Source organism: Narcine bancroftii, chromosome 8 (genome assembly GCF_036971445.1).
Source record: "Narcine bancroftii isolate sNarBan1 chromosome 8, sNarBan1.hap1, whole genome shotgun sequence".
Taxonomy (NCBI): Eukaryota; Metazoa; Chordata; class Chondrichthyes; order Torpediniformes; family Narcinidae; genus Narcine; species Narcine bancroftii.
The window spans coordinates 2,449,791-2,465,709 of NC_091476.1; the positions used below are offsets into that span (position 1 = coordinate 2,449,791).

The 15,919-nt window shown below is 41.8% G+C and overlaps 1 protein-coding gene across 11 annotated transcripts in view; it reads left to right on the top strand.

Moving 5' to 3' along the window:
• The window catches only part of LOC138740247 (CD99 antigen-like protein 2), a 224,114-nt gene that overhangs the window by 172,327 nt on the left and 35,868 nt on the right, over positions 1 to 15,919 (top strand). For 7 of the 11 annotated variants that reach the window (XR_011342768.1, XR_011342763.1, XM_069892602.1 and 4 more), the window contains 4 exons: positions 5,490 to 5,576; positions 7,091 to 7,141; positions 11,660 to 11,728; positions 14,081 to 14,113. Coding sequence is in view for 7 of the 11 variants with exons in the window: in XM_069892602.1 (XP_069748703.1) it covers positions 5,490 to 5,576; positions 7,091 to 7,141; positions 11,660 to 11,728; positions 14,081 to 14,113 (240 nt within the window). In the remaining 4 variants the exon portion in view is untranslated. The remainder of the gene's footprint in view (positions 1 to 5,489; positions 5,577 to 7,090; positions 7,142 to 11,659; positions 11,729 to 14,080; positions 14,114 to 15,919) is intronic. The other 4 variants (XR_011342764.1, XM_069892603.1, XR_011342765.1 and 1 more) reach the window with 2 other exon arrangements.

The window sequence follows — 15,919 nt, forward strand, 5'->3', positions numbered from 1 at the left end:
AATGAGAATGAAATGTTGAGAAAACTTATCTAGTTGCTCCTGTATTGAGAGCACTTGCAAGATTTTTCATTCATGTCTACAATGTCCTGACTTGTTTCCTTCAAAATCTGAGCATGCTTCAAACCTTCATGACATAATTTTTATCATTGCTCTCATTTTGCTGATGTTCATTTTGGTTAGTCTCTGTGATTATTTCTTTGGAATTTCTATTATGCTTTTTTTTTACTGTACATCATCATCATTATGGCCCATCCTTTCGCGAGCGAAGATGGACACGGTGCCTTGTAGCTCTTCTGCCCTCACAGAACTTTTCATAGTTGTGATGTGCCATTGAGAGTTGCAGAACGCCATGCAGTGCGATATTTTGCGGGGTCTTCCCAGTCAGTATGGTTGACATGGAATGACTGGAAATTGGATATGTCTTTGTAGCAAAGACGTGGGCAGCCAACAGGGTGGGGAGCATCTGGTAGCCCACTGTAGAGGACATGTTTGGGCAATCGGCCGTCCTCCATATGGACAATGTGGCCAGCCCACTGCAGTCCTTGCCCTGGCACATGATGCTTTTACTGTACATTATGAGGTGCCTGTAAGCTCACACCAAGACACAAGAGCAACTTGTCCGTGAACTACTCTTTGCAGATGATGCCGCTTTAGTTGCCAATTCAGAGCTTGACGTCCTATTTTGCGGAAACTGCCAAAATGTTTGGCCTGGAAGTCAGCATGAAGAAAACTGAGGTCCTCCATCAGCCAGCTCCCCACCATGACTACCAGCCCTCCCACATCTCCATCGGGCACACAAAACTCAAATCGGTCAACCAGTTTATCTATCTCGGCTGCACCATTTCATCAGAAGCAAGGATCGACAACGAGATAGACAACGGACTCGCCAAGGCAAATAGAGCCTTTGGAAGACTACACAAAAGAGTCTAGAAAAACAACCAACTGAAAAACATCACAAAGATTAGCGTTTACAGAGCCGTTGTCATACCCACACTCCTGTTCGGCTCCGAATCATGGGCTCCTAGAACGCTTCCACCAGCGTTGTCTCCGTTCCATCCTCAACATTCATTGGAGCGACTTCATCTCCAACATCGAAGTACTCGAGATGGCAGAGGCCGACAGCATCGAATCCACGCTGCTGAAGATCAAATTGCGCTGGGTAGGTCACGTCTCCAGAATGGAGGACCATCGCCTTCCCAAGATCGTGTTATATGGCGAGCTCTCCACTGGCCACCGAGACAGAGGTGCACCAAAGAAGAGGTACAAGGACTGCCTAAAGAAAGCTCTTGGTGCCTGCCACATTGACCATCGCCAGTGGGCTGATATCGCCTCAAACCATGCATCTTGGCGCCTCACAGTTCGGCGGGCAGCAACCTCCTTTGAAGAAGACCACATAGCCCACCTCACTGTCAAAAGACAAAGGAGGAAAAACCCAACACCCAACCCCAACCCACCAATTTTCCCTTGCAACCGCTGCAACCGTGTCTGCCTGTCCCGCATTGGACTTGTCAGCCACAAACGAGCCTGCAGCTCACGTGGACATTACCCCTCCATAAATCTTCGTCCACGAAGCCAAGCCAAAGAAATGTTGCCAATCCTGATTCATTTCCAGCCTCAACCCAGTCATATTTACCGTTTTACTTCTTTTGTGCCTGTAATTGATTTTCCCCTTGTACTTTGTGTATTTGTACAAAGAATATTTATTTGGGCCACACATCAAATAATCTTATTCATGCAGTTCTTGTTTATTTGCATTATTTAAATTCCAGTACATCTTCTGGCTTCCTATCAACTATTCTCACAAAACTACAACTACAGTAAAATCTGTTATCTGGAATTCAAGCAACCAACAAAAAAAATTGCAGAAAATACAAGGTTAAAAAATACAGCAGTTTAAAATTGGCATGCCCAATCATTATTTTGCCAATATTGCAACACCCAATCTCAAGCAACTGGAAAATTCACTTATCTGGCAACTACCAATCCCTATAGGTGCTGGATAACCGAGGTTTTACTGTATTATTATTCTCTTTGGTTTCCTAATAATTATTGAAGGCCCTGGAATATGAACGGTAGTGGGGAAGAAATGCAGGCTAAGCGATGGAAGACTGAGTGAAAGTTTGGTTTATTTAGGCCAGTGGAGTTTCTCAGGGCACACTGCAGTTCTTGACATATATTCATGATCTTGGAGTTGAATATGAGATGACACAGAGCAAGGAGATACAATGAACAGGAGACTCCAGATGCTGGAAGGTGAAGCTAAGCACAGCCAGCTAGAAGAATGTAGAGGATCCTGCAGCACCCATGAAAGAAAGTTATTTCAAGCTGAAACCCTTTATTAAGACCAGTGGAATAGGCAAGTGGGTGACAAATGAAATTTAATGCTGACAGATAATGAAGTACCGCAATGTAAAGGAGAGGTTACGATGCTAAAAGGAATCCAGAGACAGAGAGATCTGAGCGTAAATGTGCAATTTGTGTTCAAGTTAGGGCGGAAGATTGAGAAAGTGTTTTAAAATGCAGATGGGACCCTGGGCTTTATGAAAATACACAGAGAACACTTGTAGCATTCATTGTGAACCTACATAAAGTACTGGTTGGGCCACTAGTGGAGGATTGTGCCACTTCAGGTTTAGGAAGATAGGATGGTTTTAGATGGAGTGCAGAAGAGTTTTGCAGAGATGAAATACATCAACATGCTGGAACAAGTCAGCAGGTCACACAGCATCCATAGGAAGTAAAGGGTAACCAATGTTACGATATATACCTGACAAAGGCCCCAGGCCCAAAACATTGATTACCCTTTACTTCCTATGGATGCTGTGTGACCTGCATGAGTTTCTCCAGCACGTATGTCTATTGTGACCCTAGCATCTGCAGATTTTCTTGTTTAACAACATTTACAGAAATTAAACCATTTAGATTAGAGAAGCCATGGTTCCTTTTCTTGTAACAGAGCAGGTTGTGAGGTGATCTGAGAAGTACCAGTAGTTAAAATTGTGAAGGGTGCAGCCAGAGTGGTCAGCTGTGGATTCAAACACCATGGAAACAGGCTCCTCAACCCACCCATCCCACACTGAAGACTAAGACACTAATCTATGCTCATCCCATTTTATTCTTTCAAATTCTCCTGTTTCCTCAAGATTCTCCCACTTACCTCACTCTTGGTCTAAAGCATCTGGAGGAACCTCATGTGATCACTGGAAGAAAGGCATAGCAGTTAGTGCAACGCTATTACAGCGCCAGCGACCCAGGTTCAAATCTGGTGCTGTTTATAAGTTTGTGCTTTGACTCCATGTTTGTGTGGGTTTCCTCTGGGCACTCCGGTTTCCTCCACCCTTCAAAAACAGATGAGTTCATTGGTGTATTTAAGGGGCACAAGCTCGTAGGCCGAAAGGCCTTGTTACGATGCTGTATGTCTAAATTTAAATTGAACTCCATGCAGGTGGCATCTGAAGTCAGATTTGGATTTATGTCACTGGACCTACGAGACAACAGATCTAATGGCTGAGATGTTATTCACACTGGCAAATGAGAAATAAAATAAAGATGTTTGGCAAAAGAGCCCAGCAGCTCATTGATGATAGAGTTGCTACCTCACAAGTTCAGTGAATCAGGTTCAATCCTGACCCCTGGAGCTCTGTGTGGACCTTCTGTGTCCTCCCTGTGCTCTGGTTTCCTCCCACAAACCTGAGATGTGCAGGTTGGTCCACTAATTAAAAACTAAATCATTCCTTCTCTTGGGAGTGATAGAAACTGGAGAGAGTTGATAGGAATATGGGAAGTATAAATGGCTAATGTAGTGGGTTGATGTGGTCACAGTGGCTGAAGGTCCTGTTTCTGTGTTCACCTACTTCCAAGGAAATCACTGTGTACATAGTGTGAGGCAGAGCTTGGATTGCATTGACTTGTAGTACTTCAGACAGATTCTACTTTCACATTCAGAAGGGAACTGGGAAAGTATCTGTAAGGAAACATTTTGCAGTGGTTTGGAGAGAGTTTGGGGTCTGGCTGCAGTCTGCTCAGATAGATTCACTTGGTTGATCAGACTCCTTCCATATTGTAATCATTCATGAATGCCCCAGTAATGTCAGTACTCCTTCCCTAATTTCTCCCTCCCATCATTTTATTTCATCCTATCCTTTTCTACCTGGGAATGCCATGTATTTTTCCATGCTTTCTTCTGTCTTCCTGACTATGCCCATGCCAATCAGTCTCCTATGCACCTTCACTGCTTCCTTCTTGTAAACATTCTTTACTTTGTTCATCTCTGCCACTGTCACAGATTATGTTGTGTTTGTATTGTATGTAGATATGTTTTTTGGGAGATAAATTGGGGCGGGGTTTTTTTAAATGTAGGTCACATACAAACACTTCAAAACATATTCTTATTTAAAATACTGGAGCTCTGCTAATGCTAGATATGTCGGCCCCAGAGCCTTTGAAAAAGCTTTGTAGAGTGCCCAAGAGTCTTCACTAATGGATTGTTGTTTACAAAAGGCAACAGATGAAAGAACTTGTTGGAGCCGCAGACTGTCTGGAGTGGAACTTGCTGTTCTAAGAGGGTCATATGGTTTTGCAAGCAGAGAGAGTAAAACAGGCTTTGCAAAATTCAAACAGACAAACAGAATTAAGTTTTACAGTCAGCAGCAGCAGCTGGGACTAGAACAGGACAAGCTGGCAAGCTTGTGGAAAACCCAATTTGGAAGATGGGTTGTAAGTGCTTAGTTCAGCCTGGTCAAAGCCCTTGTAGTTCATGCAAGAGGAGAAGACTGGCTGCCTAATGTTTCACTTGAAATAAGAGAAACAAAAAGGAACTCTGTGGTGACCTGAGAGAAAGAGGTTATCATCTGGAGAACCCTGAGAGGGCAAGTTTCTTCAGCAAGACACTGAAGTGGTGACTGATTAAAAAGTAATCAGTTGTGGATGTCCAGCGAGCAACACATCTCTCTCTTAAAACCGACAAGAACCTTCCTGAGCAGGAACCATTTACCTTTCAAGCACCAAAGCCTGGTGAACTTCATAAATGTTAAATTCTGTGGACAGTCTCAGAATTGCCTGAAACCAGTGAACTTGGAGGAATGAAAAGAGAGATTGGACTGTGAATCAAAGAACTTTTCTGAACTTACACACACATTACATTCATGTGCACTTAGAATTAGAAGGGGGTTAAGGTAGGTTAGTTAAGTCAATAGTGATAAGATAAAGTGTGATTCTGTTTTCATGTTTAAAGATCATTAAAAGCAACTTTTGTTTAAGTAACCATTTGTCATGGTGAATATCTACTGCTGCTGGGCTTTGGGGTCCTCTGGGCTCGTAACCACCACTCGCACATCTGTCAGAGTGATCTCATCCCTGAGATGCTCAGTCTCCTTTCTTGGGTCTTTGCTTCAAGAAACTCTGAATCATATCATCCTCCTTTACAAAGTCGCTTATTTCTCTCCCTTATGCTTGGATTGTGTTTAAATGGATTTCCTTTGCATCCTTAGACACAACTGGTCTTGGCTTTGACCTTGATCTGGCGGATGCTCTTGACGACAACAATAACAATGGCAAAGGAGGTCAAGATGATTCAGGTAAGGAGGGCAGGTGGAAAGGATCTGATCCTATTCAGGTATCGGAGATCAGAGTTAACTTGGGACTATGTACCTGGTTCAGAGTTAATTGGGATGTTTAAAATACAGAAAGTATATAAAATTTTTGTTCATTCAAAAACCACCTTCTATTTGCTCTAATGCTGGCTTTTCCCAATTGGAAAATTACATTTATTTTTGTAATAATTTTATTGATTTTAATAAAAAGCTTATTAGAATGCAATGAAACAATATGAATAGTTACACATAATTAAACAATACTATCAACATATCAAAAACAAATATAACTTGTAAAACATATCCATAATTCGAAATCCAGATAATTTTTTCAAAATAAACTGATAACGGAAAGGGGAAAAAAGAAAAAAGGATAGAAAAGAGAAAACAGAAAATAATAAAAAAATAAAAAAAAAAACAGAACAAAAAGAAAAGCTGAGTCCCCTCCCAAGCAGTGTTGCCAGATGCTGTACACACAATTAATATTAAAAGAAAAATGAAGGGAGAGAAAAAAAGAAAAATACCATGGAAAATATACATCAGATAATTCAATTACTTTGGAGTGAAGTTAGAAAATAAGAAAGTGAGTCATAAATGACCCCTACAGCGTCTGGAATCCTGTATCTTAATTATTAACTGAATAATGAATCTTTTCCGTGTTCAAACAGGACATGATGTCACGCAACCACTGATCATGAGTAGGCAAGGCAGCATCCTTCCATTTAAGTAAAAATGCATGCCTCGCCAAAAGAGAGGCAAAGAGATAACACTACTGAGCCAGAGATAAAGAGGAATCATTCCCTCCCATCGAAGAGGGCCACCAAAGGATTCTGAATCAAATCTATATTAAAAATTTGTAGATAAAGTGCGAAAACCGCTCTCCAGTGTTTTTTTAGACTAGGATAAGTCCAGAACATATGAATTAATGATGCTTCTCCGCTCTTACACCTGTCACAGCAGTGATTCCTATCAAAGTAAAAGCGAGACAATTTAACCTTAGACATATGTGCTCTATCTACCACCTAAAATGGTAATCAACAGTGACAGGTGCATAACGAAGAGCTATTGACCAGTTTAAGAATTATGTCCCAATCCATATCCAATATAGTCAAATTGAAATCCTGTCCCCAAGCATTTTCCCCCAAAATCACTTATTTCGGACTCAACTTCTAATTCTATTGAAATTGCATCTGAAAACCCAATTGAAAGAGGTTTTTAGAAACACGAACAATGTTCCTCATTTTATTCTTTCTGATATTCTAATGGCTATTAAACCTAGACGTCTGAAGCCAGCAAATAATTTCTTTCAAACCAAACCATGCACACTCACCACTAGTGAGGTGGTGATGTGTGAACTACCGACTGGAGGAAGAGGCTGTCCTAACTGGAGTAAAGGCAGAAAAGATCGCAGCTGGACCCATCCTAATAGAGTTATCGGAGTGCCTGGATAAAAATTTTATATTCCATCGTTCTCAGCTAAAGAGTTTCTATCTGTTCAGCAGCTCGCCCTTCGACACCACGCTCCAAGGGAAATAAGAAACCAAAAGAAGGTAAAAAAAAACTGTTGAAGTGGCTGTCACAAATTGGGCAAACTGGTTAAAAACACAAAGCAAGATTTTTGATGTGGTGCATAAATCAGTTTTGACACAGCCAGCAGGTCTTTCTCATAAGACTGAGCAGCACAGATACCTCCTCACCAGTAATGGATAACCATATAACAATCACAGCACGGAAACAGGCCAATTTGGCCCTTCTAGTCCTCACTGATCCAAGTACCTTCCTCCAATCCCACTTACCAGCACTCTGCCCATGTCCCTCCATCCCCCTCCCATCCATATACTGATCAAACTCTTTCTTAAATGTGGCCAAACAAAGTGCACAGGAATTAAAAAGATGAAGAATTACTGGAGGAACTCAGTGGGTCAGACAGCATCCGTGGGAAGAAATGGTCTGTCGACATTTCAGGTCGGGACTCTACCTTATTGAAGTCGCGATAAAGGATTCATATTTGAAACGTTGACCCACCGTTCCCACCCATGAATGCTTCCTGTCCTGCTGAGCTCCTCCCAGCAATTCTTTCTTCAAGATTCCAGCCTCTGCAGCTTTTATGTTTCTTCATATGGATTGATATTCTTCCTTGGATATTTATACAGAGGGTTACGTGTGCCTGTGGACATGTAACCCTCTGTATAAATTTTGACCCAATTATTTTGGAAATGGATATGCATCTCCAAACCATCAATCGCACTACCCCTTATAACCATCCATACATGTTCTTATTATGCTTTCTGACCCCTTGACCATGTAATGTAACATTTTCCATTTCCCTCACCCCATCTTCCAGGCTGGCGCCAACATGGTCTATGGCCATCCCAGGCTGAGTTCCCAGTCTCAGAACAGAGTCCCACACAGCGGATATTTGATTGTGAAAGGATCCAAAGCTGGAACTGAACTGTGCTGCAGTGAACAGAGAAATCTCCAGATGAATGCTCTGGAATGTATGGGCAGTTCATCAGCAAAGGACAAAGCTCCTCACTCTTTTTAATGACTCATATTTAGACGTTTTTAATGGGCTGCCTGGTTAGCGAAATGCACGCTAATGGCTGGAGTTTGAATCCACCGCTGTCTATAAGGAGTTTGTACGTTCTCCCCATGTCTGCGTGGGTTTCTCCGGGTGTTCCAGTTTCCTCCCACCCTTCAAAACATGCCAGGGTTATAAGTAAATTGGGTGTAATTATGGGGCATGGGCTCATGGGCAGAAAAGGCCTGTACCATGCTGTATGTCTGAATTTAAATTGGCCAGCACTTGGTCTGAAGCACTTAGTTTGGTCATCTGAATATCAGCTGGATATTTGGATCTCAATAGATCTGCTGACCAGAATTTTTTGGCAGGGAGCTGTACAGGTCATGGTTGCTTTGATGCTACACCCACTTATGTGGATACACCATTGCAAGTCAATCACAGTTAAACAGGTTCCACATAAACTAAGTCCATTGAAGTGGCACCAGAGCACCAGTCCATTTTAACCCTGATGGTTCCTCACTGGTTTTAAAAATAAAAATAGTAGGGCAGTGTGCTTGACAAAGAATGTTCTTATTGTTCCACCAGTGTGCTCAATAGAATAAACTGCTGGAGGATTCAGCAGGTTGAGCGACATCTGCAGGGGACAGATGGATTGTCACCATCTCAGCATGAGACCCTGCATCAGTTGATGGTTCCTTCCCCACCCACCCAGCCATCGTGCTGGACTCCCTGAGTTGCATCAGCAGTTTTGCATTTGCAGCATCTCAGATCTCTAGCTGTGTGCTCAACCTAACTCTGATTCAAGTGCATTATGGTCTCACGATGTAGCCTGAGGCAGTATTCTCAGGGCCCCCTGGATTGGCCCAGTTTGTCTCACAGCCACCCACAGTCTCCTTTGCACCCTGAATTGCGATAATCTACACAGATCCTCTTCATCCTGTATGTGAATATTAAAAAACCTCTTTTCTGGTTCTACAAATACTCAGTTTATTTTTTGCAGCATTTACCACAGCGATTTAAAAGCATGACAGTGCAGTTCTGTCAGAATCTACCTTCAGTATTGTTTCCTCTTTGTGGCTGAATTTTGCATATATTACAGAGATTGGTGCATGGCTGTTGTTTTCTCCCTCTAAATAATAATGACCCTTTCCTCTGCTTCAATCAACATCTGCAAATGTTCGTGATATGGTCCTTTTTAAATGGTTTGCGCAGTCTTTAATGTTCAACAATTGTGAAAAGCTATAAATTATTTAACAATGTTTTTAATTCTCAAGGCATGATGCAGTGACAGGTTTGTAAGTTGACAATTTTAATAATTTGTTTCAAACAGGCTCTCCCCTAAAGTAACCCTTGCTTATAAATGTTATTCTACACTTATTGTCACAATAGATGATGAAATTATTCAGAAGTTCAGGTAGTGACTGCAGAAAGGGATTGATATGGGGGAGGGATGGTATATTGATTTTAACTTCAACATTGAAATGGATTTGGCTAGGTTAAAGTGGTGGTTAGCGCAACACCATTACAATGCCAGCAACCCAGGCTCAAATCCGGTGCTGTGTATCAGGAGTAAAACATGAAAGTTTGCAGTCACAGTGATTGAAGTAAAACCACAATGCTGGAGAAACTCAAAGGGTCAAACGGCATACTTAATAAAGCAAAGATAAAGATACATGATCAACGTTTCAGGTTTGAGCCCTTCATCAAGGTGTAAACAAAATATAGGCAGGCACCTGAATAAAATGGTGGGGGTGAGAAGCACAGGCAATAGATGGATAAGGGAGGGAGGGCATGAGAGAAAACATGGAGGGGGTTATCTCTGTGAATGGCGAGGGAACGGGGTGAAAGGATACAGAGGGATAGGGAATAAAATTTGTCCTCACGTCTACATGGGTTTCCTCCAGGTGTTCTGGTTTCCTCTGACCTCCAAAATATAGGTTAATTGGGGTATTTGGGCTGCATGGGTGTGTGGGCCAGAAGGGCCTGATAATGTTTTGAATATCTATATTTTATTTAATTTAGCAGGATTGGGAATTTTTTAAAACCTCAGATTGACCATTTCGATATTATAGTGAACTTGCATTTCTCAGATTCGAACCTGTCCACCACGTCTAACCACTTCCCTGCCTGCTATTACCCTCCTTCACTAGCCTTCCAGAGTTTTATTTTTTTCCAGTTTGGCTGCAGCAAGAAAGAATTTTGGTGCAGCTGCACATGGTACTTAAGACAACAACCTAATTATTAATTGGAGATTTGGCCCTCCTTATTTGATGCTCCTGTTGATGTTTAATTTGCAGAATACTCCGAAACAAGCTTGTGAAAATGCACAAACTAACCACAGGTCTTAAAAACTTCTATGTTATCAATGCTGGTCTCTTTTGTGCTGTTTGGAAAACCCACTTGCTTTAAGACCAGGGGCAATATTTTTCATTCCTTGTTGTTCAACCTGCATCCTGTGTGTTCTTGCTCTGGTTGGATTCTATGGGCTTCATTTTGTTTCAATAGCTCACTCTATTCTGCCACCTCCATTCTAAAGTTACCAGGAACTTCTTGAATGATATTTAGGCATACTGTCTGAAATTTTGGTTCAAACCCAAGACAAAAATAAGATGTCAAATTCAAATATAAATGCCCGAGCAGGGACTAAACTGGGAGGTTTGAATCCAGACTGGGGGTAGCCTTTGGCCAATTAATTTAAGCATTTCCTGGGCAGAAACCTCTCCACAAGAGAAAGTCTTCAAAGGGAAACAATCCCCTCTATGTGGGTGCCTGCTTTATGGAGGATTTTTCCCAGTCTGAATTGACAAATTGTATCAACTTGAAGTGATGTGAGATAAACCTCAAATATCCTGCAGATGTTGTAAAATTGTTGAGTTATTTCAACCTAACATTTATCTGGGGAATCATTAAACCATTGTGCAGCTAAAGTCATGTCATTTTTTTTCAAAGGTCGTTTTCATGTTGACGTGCTTTGTCAGTTCAGCTGCAAGCAAGATCATCCCAAATTGCATCATGTCACATTATGTGTAGGATTTCATTGGACTTGTTTGTGAATTATCCAACTATTCCAATCATATCCAAAACATTAACCTGTCAAGCAATTTGATATGTCAAAGACATTGACAGCTGGTGTGCTCGATGAGGGAGGGACGTGTCGCATAAATAAGGCCGATTTCTAAAAGTCTGCCTGTATTCCCAACACCATTATCTCTGGCCTAATGAGCACAAATGTGATTGTCTCTCACATGTCAACATTTTCTCTTTGGGTTGGAAAGCATGTAAAAATATTTGGAATAAACAGGAGTATATTGGGTCATATCTCGAATGTACAATTGAAACTTGTTCCTGATAATGTAGAAAATAGGTTGAAAAACAAGCTCAGTCGTAAGATGGTAAAAATTCCACATACTTCTGGCACCCGAGAATTGCTTCCTGTTGTGTTGTAGAATATAGGTGGAGCTTTCAAATCTTGGATCACCACCTTCACGTAAATATATTATGCTTCAACATATTTACCACTGATTCCCTCTGCCTTTTATATCAGGCATTTCAGATAAAGATCTTGAAGACTTGTTGGATGGTGGTGACTATCACCCGGACAAGAAAAAGTCAGGTAAACTTGTACAGTTGACTTATTAAGTGCATGACTTTTACATGTCAGGTGGATGAAGATGTTGATTAGCTAGTGGATTGTTGGATATCCCAAGCAAATAAATATTATAACTTGGCCATGTTTTCAGATCTGTGACCTATTAGTCATGGTTTTTTAATTTCTCCTTGTGGAAGAAGTTCTAATCAATATCACTCACCTTCTTCCCATATCACTTCAGACCTTTATTCTTCATCCACATTCACCTCTGTCCCATTTTTCATAAAGGGTCTCAAAACTGAAACCTGGCTCTATTGGTCTCTCCACAGATACTGAATACTTTCTGGGTGTTTCCAGCATATTCTGTTTTTATGTCCCTTTTGAATGTTGGCAATATTTTTGTCAAACACAACCCTCAAAGAGAGGTGTGTTTAAAGATACCTTTTACATCCCTGTTTTTACATTCCTAGGCACCTGACAACCAGTGAAATATGTTTGAAGTGTAATCAGTGATGTAAAGCAGCCAAATTGCACGCAAGATGTTCCCACAAACAGTTGCATAACAAGGACTAGCTAATGGATATTTTTAATAACATTAAGTGAGGAATTAATGTCGGTGAGCACACCAGGGGTGAGCATTATGTTCTTCAGAATGGATTTCCTACACTTAGCTGAATGGTAGATGAAGCTTCAGTGTGACATCTGAGCTGCAATACAATACTTCCAACTGTTCACTCAGTACAGTAATGGATCATCTCCTGTATAGTGTGGGAAGTTTACCCACCATCTTCTGAAATAGAGGGGAGAGTGCTACCCAATGAACCACATTAAATGTAGGGGTATATTTTACACAGGCACAACTCTGTGAAGACAGTTCTCCAATGTAGCCATAACTTCTGCATTCAATCAAAAGTTCCCATTGAACATTTAGAGCAAGATACCCTCTTCAAATCCACCAACGTACAGTTGGGTCATGCGATGATAGGACAAAGGATACTTTGTGCAGGTGATCATGGGTTGAAGGGCAACTTGGATCAGGGTTCAGTCAGGAGCTTTTGTACTGATCCTAATACTTTTGAATATTAATTTTTGGGTCATGAGCATCTCTGTTGAAACAGACATTAATTTCCCATCTCTCATTGCCACTGAGAAGGTGGAGCTGACCTTGAACTGCTTCTGAACATTCTTGCACTTCAGTGATGGGAAGGAGTTCCAGAATTTGGATCCAGTGATGATAAAGAAGTGCCAGTGCATTTCAAAGATAAAATGAGGTGGTTGCTTGGGTAGGAGCATTCAGGTTCTGCTCCCATGCATCTCCTGAGCTTGTCCTTGCTGATAGAGCAACTATGGCATTTGTGGGTACCACACAATTTAGCCACTGGTTGCATGAGCTGTTTTATTCTCGATGAGCTAAACAGCATGGAAGCATGCCTTCAGCCTAATGTGTCCCTGCATATCTCTACAATAGTTTCCAGCACTTGACCAATAGCCTTCTCTGCCATTCAGTTAACTTCTTACCAGATGTCGTGGGCATTCCTGCCCCAATACTCTCTTGTGCTGTTCCCTCCAGATTCCAACCACCCTGTCGTGAAAAACTATTTCTCAAATCCCCTTTAAATCTCCGATACCCCTTCCCACCACTCCCACGATGCTGAGCTTATTGGATAGCAGAAAGTGACTACAAATGCTTTGCCGTTTGTATTAAAATTCTATCATGAGTGATCTTATTGCTTTGAGTGCACCATGTGGTTTTCTGTGAATTCTTAAGCTCAAAATGCATTGGAGTGCAGTGGCTGGATAGCATGAAGAAATAAGTTTTTCACTGTATCTCTGCAAGTGATAATGAACAATTAAAATAAACCCCAGCCATGATGATGAACCACTTTGCCAAAGAGGGGAAACCACTCGCCACCTCTTATTTTGATGATGTTGAGCTTCCCAGATGTTGGAGCTGCACATCCCGAGATGCAAAAAGTACATAATCATGCTCCTTGGAGGGGGTGGGAAGTTTTTGGGGTGTCAGGAGGTCAGTCACTTTCCTCAAGATGCCTTGCCTTGAGCTGATATTGTAGCCACAATGTCCATCCAACTGTCAGATTTCTCCATGACCAGCTCTCCAACTGATTGATGACACTGGGCCTCAAATGTAACAGTCGGCCTCCAATATTTATGCAAGTGTAGATCATTCCTCAGTTTAACAGCTTGTCCAATACCTCTGATTTCTGTGCTGGGGGGGGGGGGTCAACACGGATTTCTGTACTCATATCTCTGGGGTTCGATTTGAACCTTGAAACTTTTTAGATTCCTGCGGCAAAGCCTGCCCCATCCTTTTCCTAAGGATCTGTAGTGAGACTAACTTCTTTTTTTGTGTTCTAGATGGTCCCCAGCCTTCCAATGACCAGAATCAAGGTAAGAATATAAGAAATTGGAGCAGAAGTTGGTCATCTGGCCTGTCAAGCCTGCTCTGCCATACAATAAGATCTGGGAAGTTATGGCCATGAACTCAGCTCCACTTACCCACCTGTTCCCCATACCCCTTAATCTCCCTCCTGTGTAAGAATCTATTTAACTCTGAAAATGAACCTGTACGTTGGCCACTGATAATTGTCTGCCCTGCCACACTGCACCAAGGTGAAGCTTAGTACATTCACATCTGTTATTAAAAGGAGCTGATAAAATTAATTTGGTGACCATCACAATCTCAAATTTCTGCAAAGTGTGAAGATATTGTTGATATGTGCCAATGCTTTCAACCATAAGAAGAGGGAGCTGCCATGTCCCGGAGCTCATTCAATCTCTACACTGACCCCATCTATGGGTCAGACACATCACAGGGCAGCAGGAACTCTGGCCCAGCAAGTCTGCACTGACCAATCAGCAGACATTCACACTAATTCCACTTTTCTCTTCCCATGTTCCTATTACCCCCACTCTTCCCCTTTAAATTCTACCAGTCACCTCCACCATGGGGCAATTTAACCTGCTTACCACACATCTTTGGGAAGTGGGAGGAACCCCACGTTGACACAGGAAGAATGTGTAAACTCTAAGGTGATGACCTCAGATCTGAGAAACATTAAAAAGTGCAGATGCTAGAATCTTGAGCAAATAAAGAGACGCTGGAAGAACTCAGCAGGTCAGGTAGCATCCATGGAGAGAAATGGTTAATCGGCGTTTCATATCGAGACGCATTATTCAGTCTAAAGTGGGTAGAAGTAATCTCAAGGGGGTAAAAATGGGAGGGAATAAGTTGGGGATGAGCTAAGAGGTGATAGAAGGGAGAGGTGGAGAGATGGATAGTTGGAATAGAGGAGGATGGAGAGAAAAGTAAGAACGGGAGTGGGTGAAGAATAGATGGAAACAGATAGAGGTGTGGTTACCTAAAAGGAGAAAAAAAATGATGTTTATATTATTGGGTTTAAGGTAGTCCAGGAGGAATATGCTTTTCCTCAAGTTTTCATTTGGGAATGGATGAGGCCAAGGTCAATCATGTCTGTGTGTGAATGGTGAAAGGAATCGGGAAAGGTTGGGGACTGGGTGTTCAAGCTTCAACCCACACTCACAAGTGTTGAGCAAAACAGTCCCCCAATCTCCTGGTTGAAACCGGTTCACAAAAGTTGTTTTGAGGTAGCTATTCTCCACTTAATTTCACCTCCTTTGGCAATGTTGTTTGACAACATTCTCACTTCTGAACCTTTTAATTGACCTGTCCAGAGTATAAAACCCAATCCCCATTCGAACTTGAGCAAAAGCACTGACTAACAATGGCCTGGTTCTCAGCCAAGAATTGGATTGATGTATTGTCAGAGAAGTATGTAAATCAGGAATCATGGCAATTTAAAATGGAGGTGAAATAAATTCCTCCATCAAAGGTCTAGGTACAGTACCTGTTGTTGTGGTGTTGGACTGTCTAATCCAGCAGGGTGTCAAAGTCTATTTTTCATGTCTTTGACATAGCACTAGATGGACAGTCAGGAAAGAAACACTGAAAACAGTGGCTGTAGGAGTGGACAACATTGTAGGTTGGAGGATCGTGAGCACTGGAACTTCCAGCTCAACTAGCAAGAACAAGGGTGATGAGAGAATAGACCAAGGCCTACAGATTCAGTAGGGTAGATGGCATGTTCTGGTATTTGGGGCCACAGGAAGTTACTGAGAGAATATGCTGTGCAGCTATGATGTAAACGATGAGGGTTGGTGGACATTGACATGGTG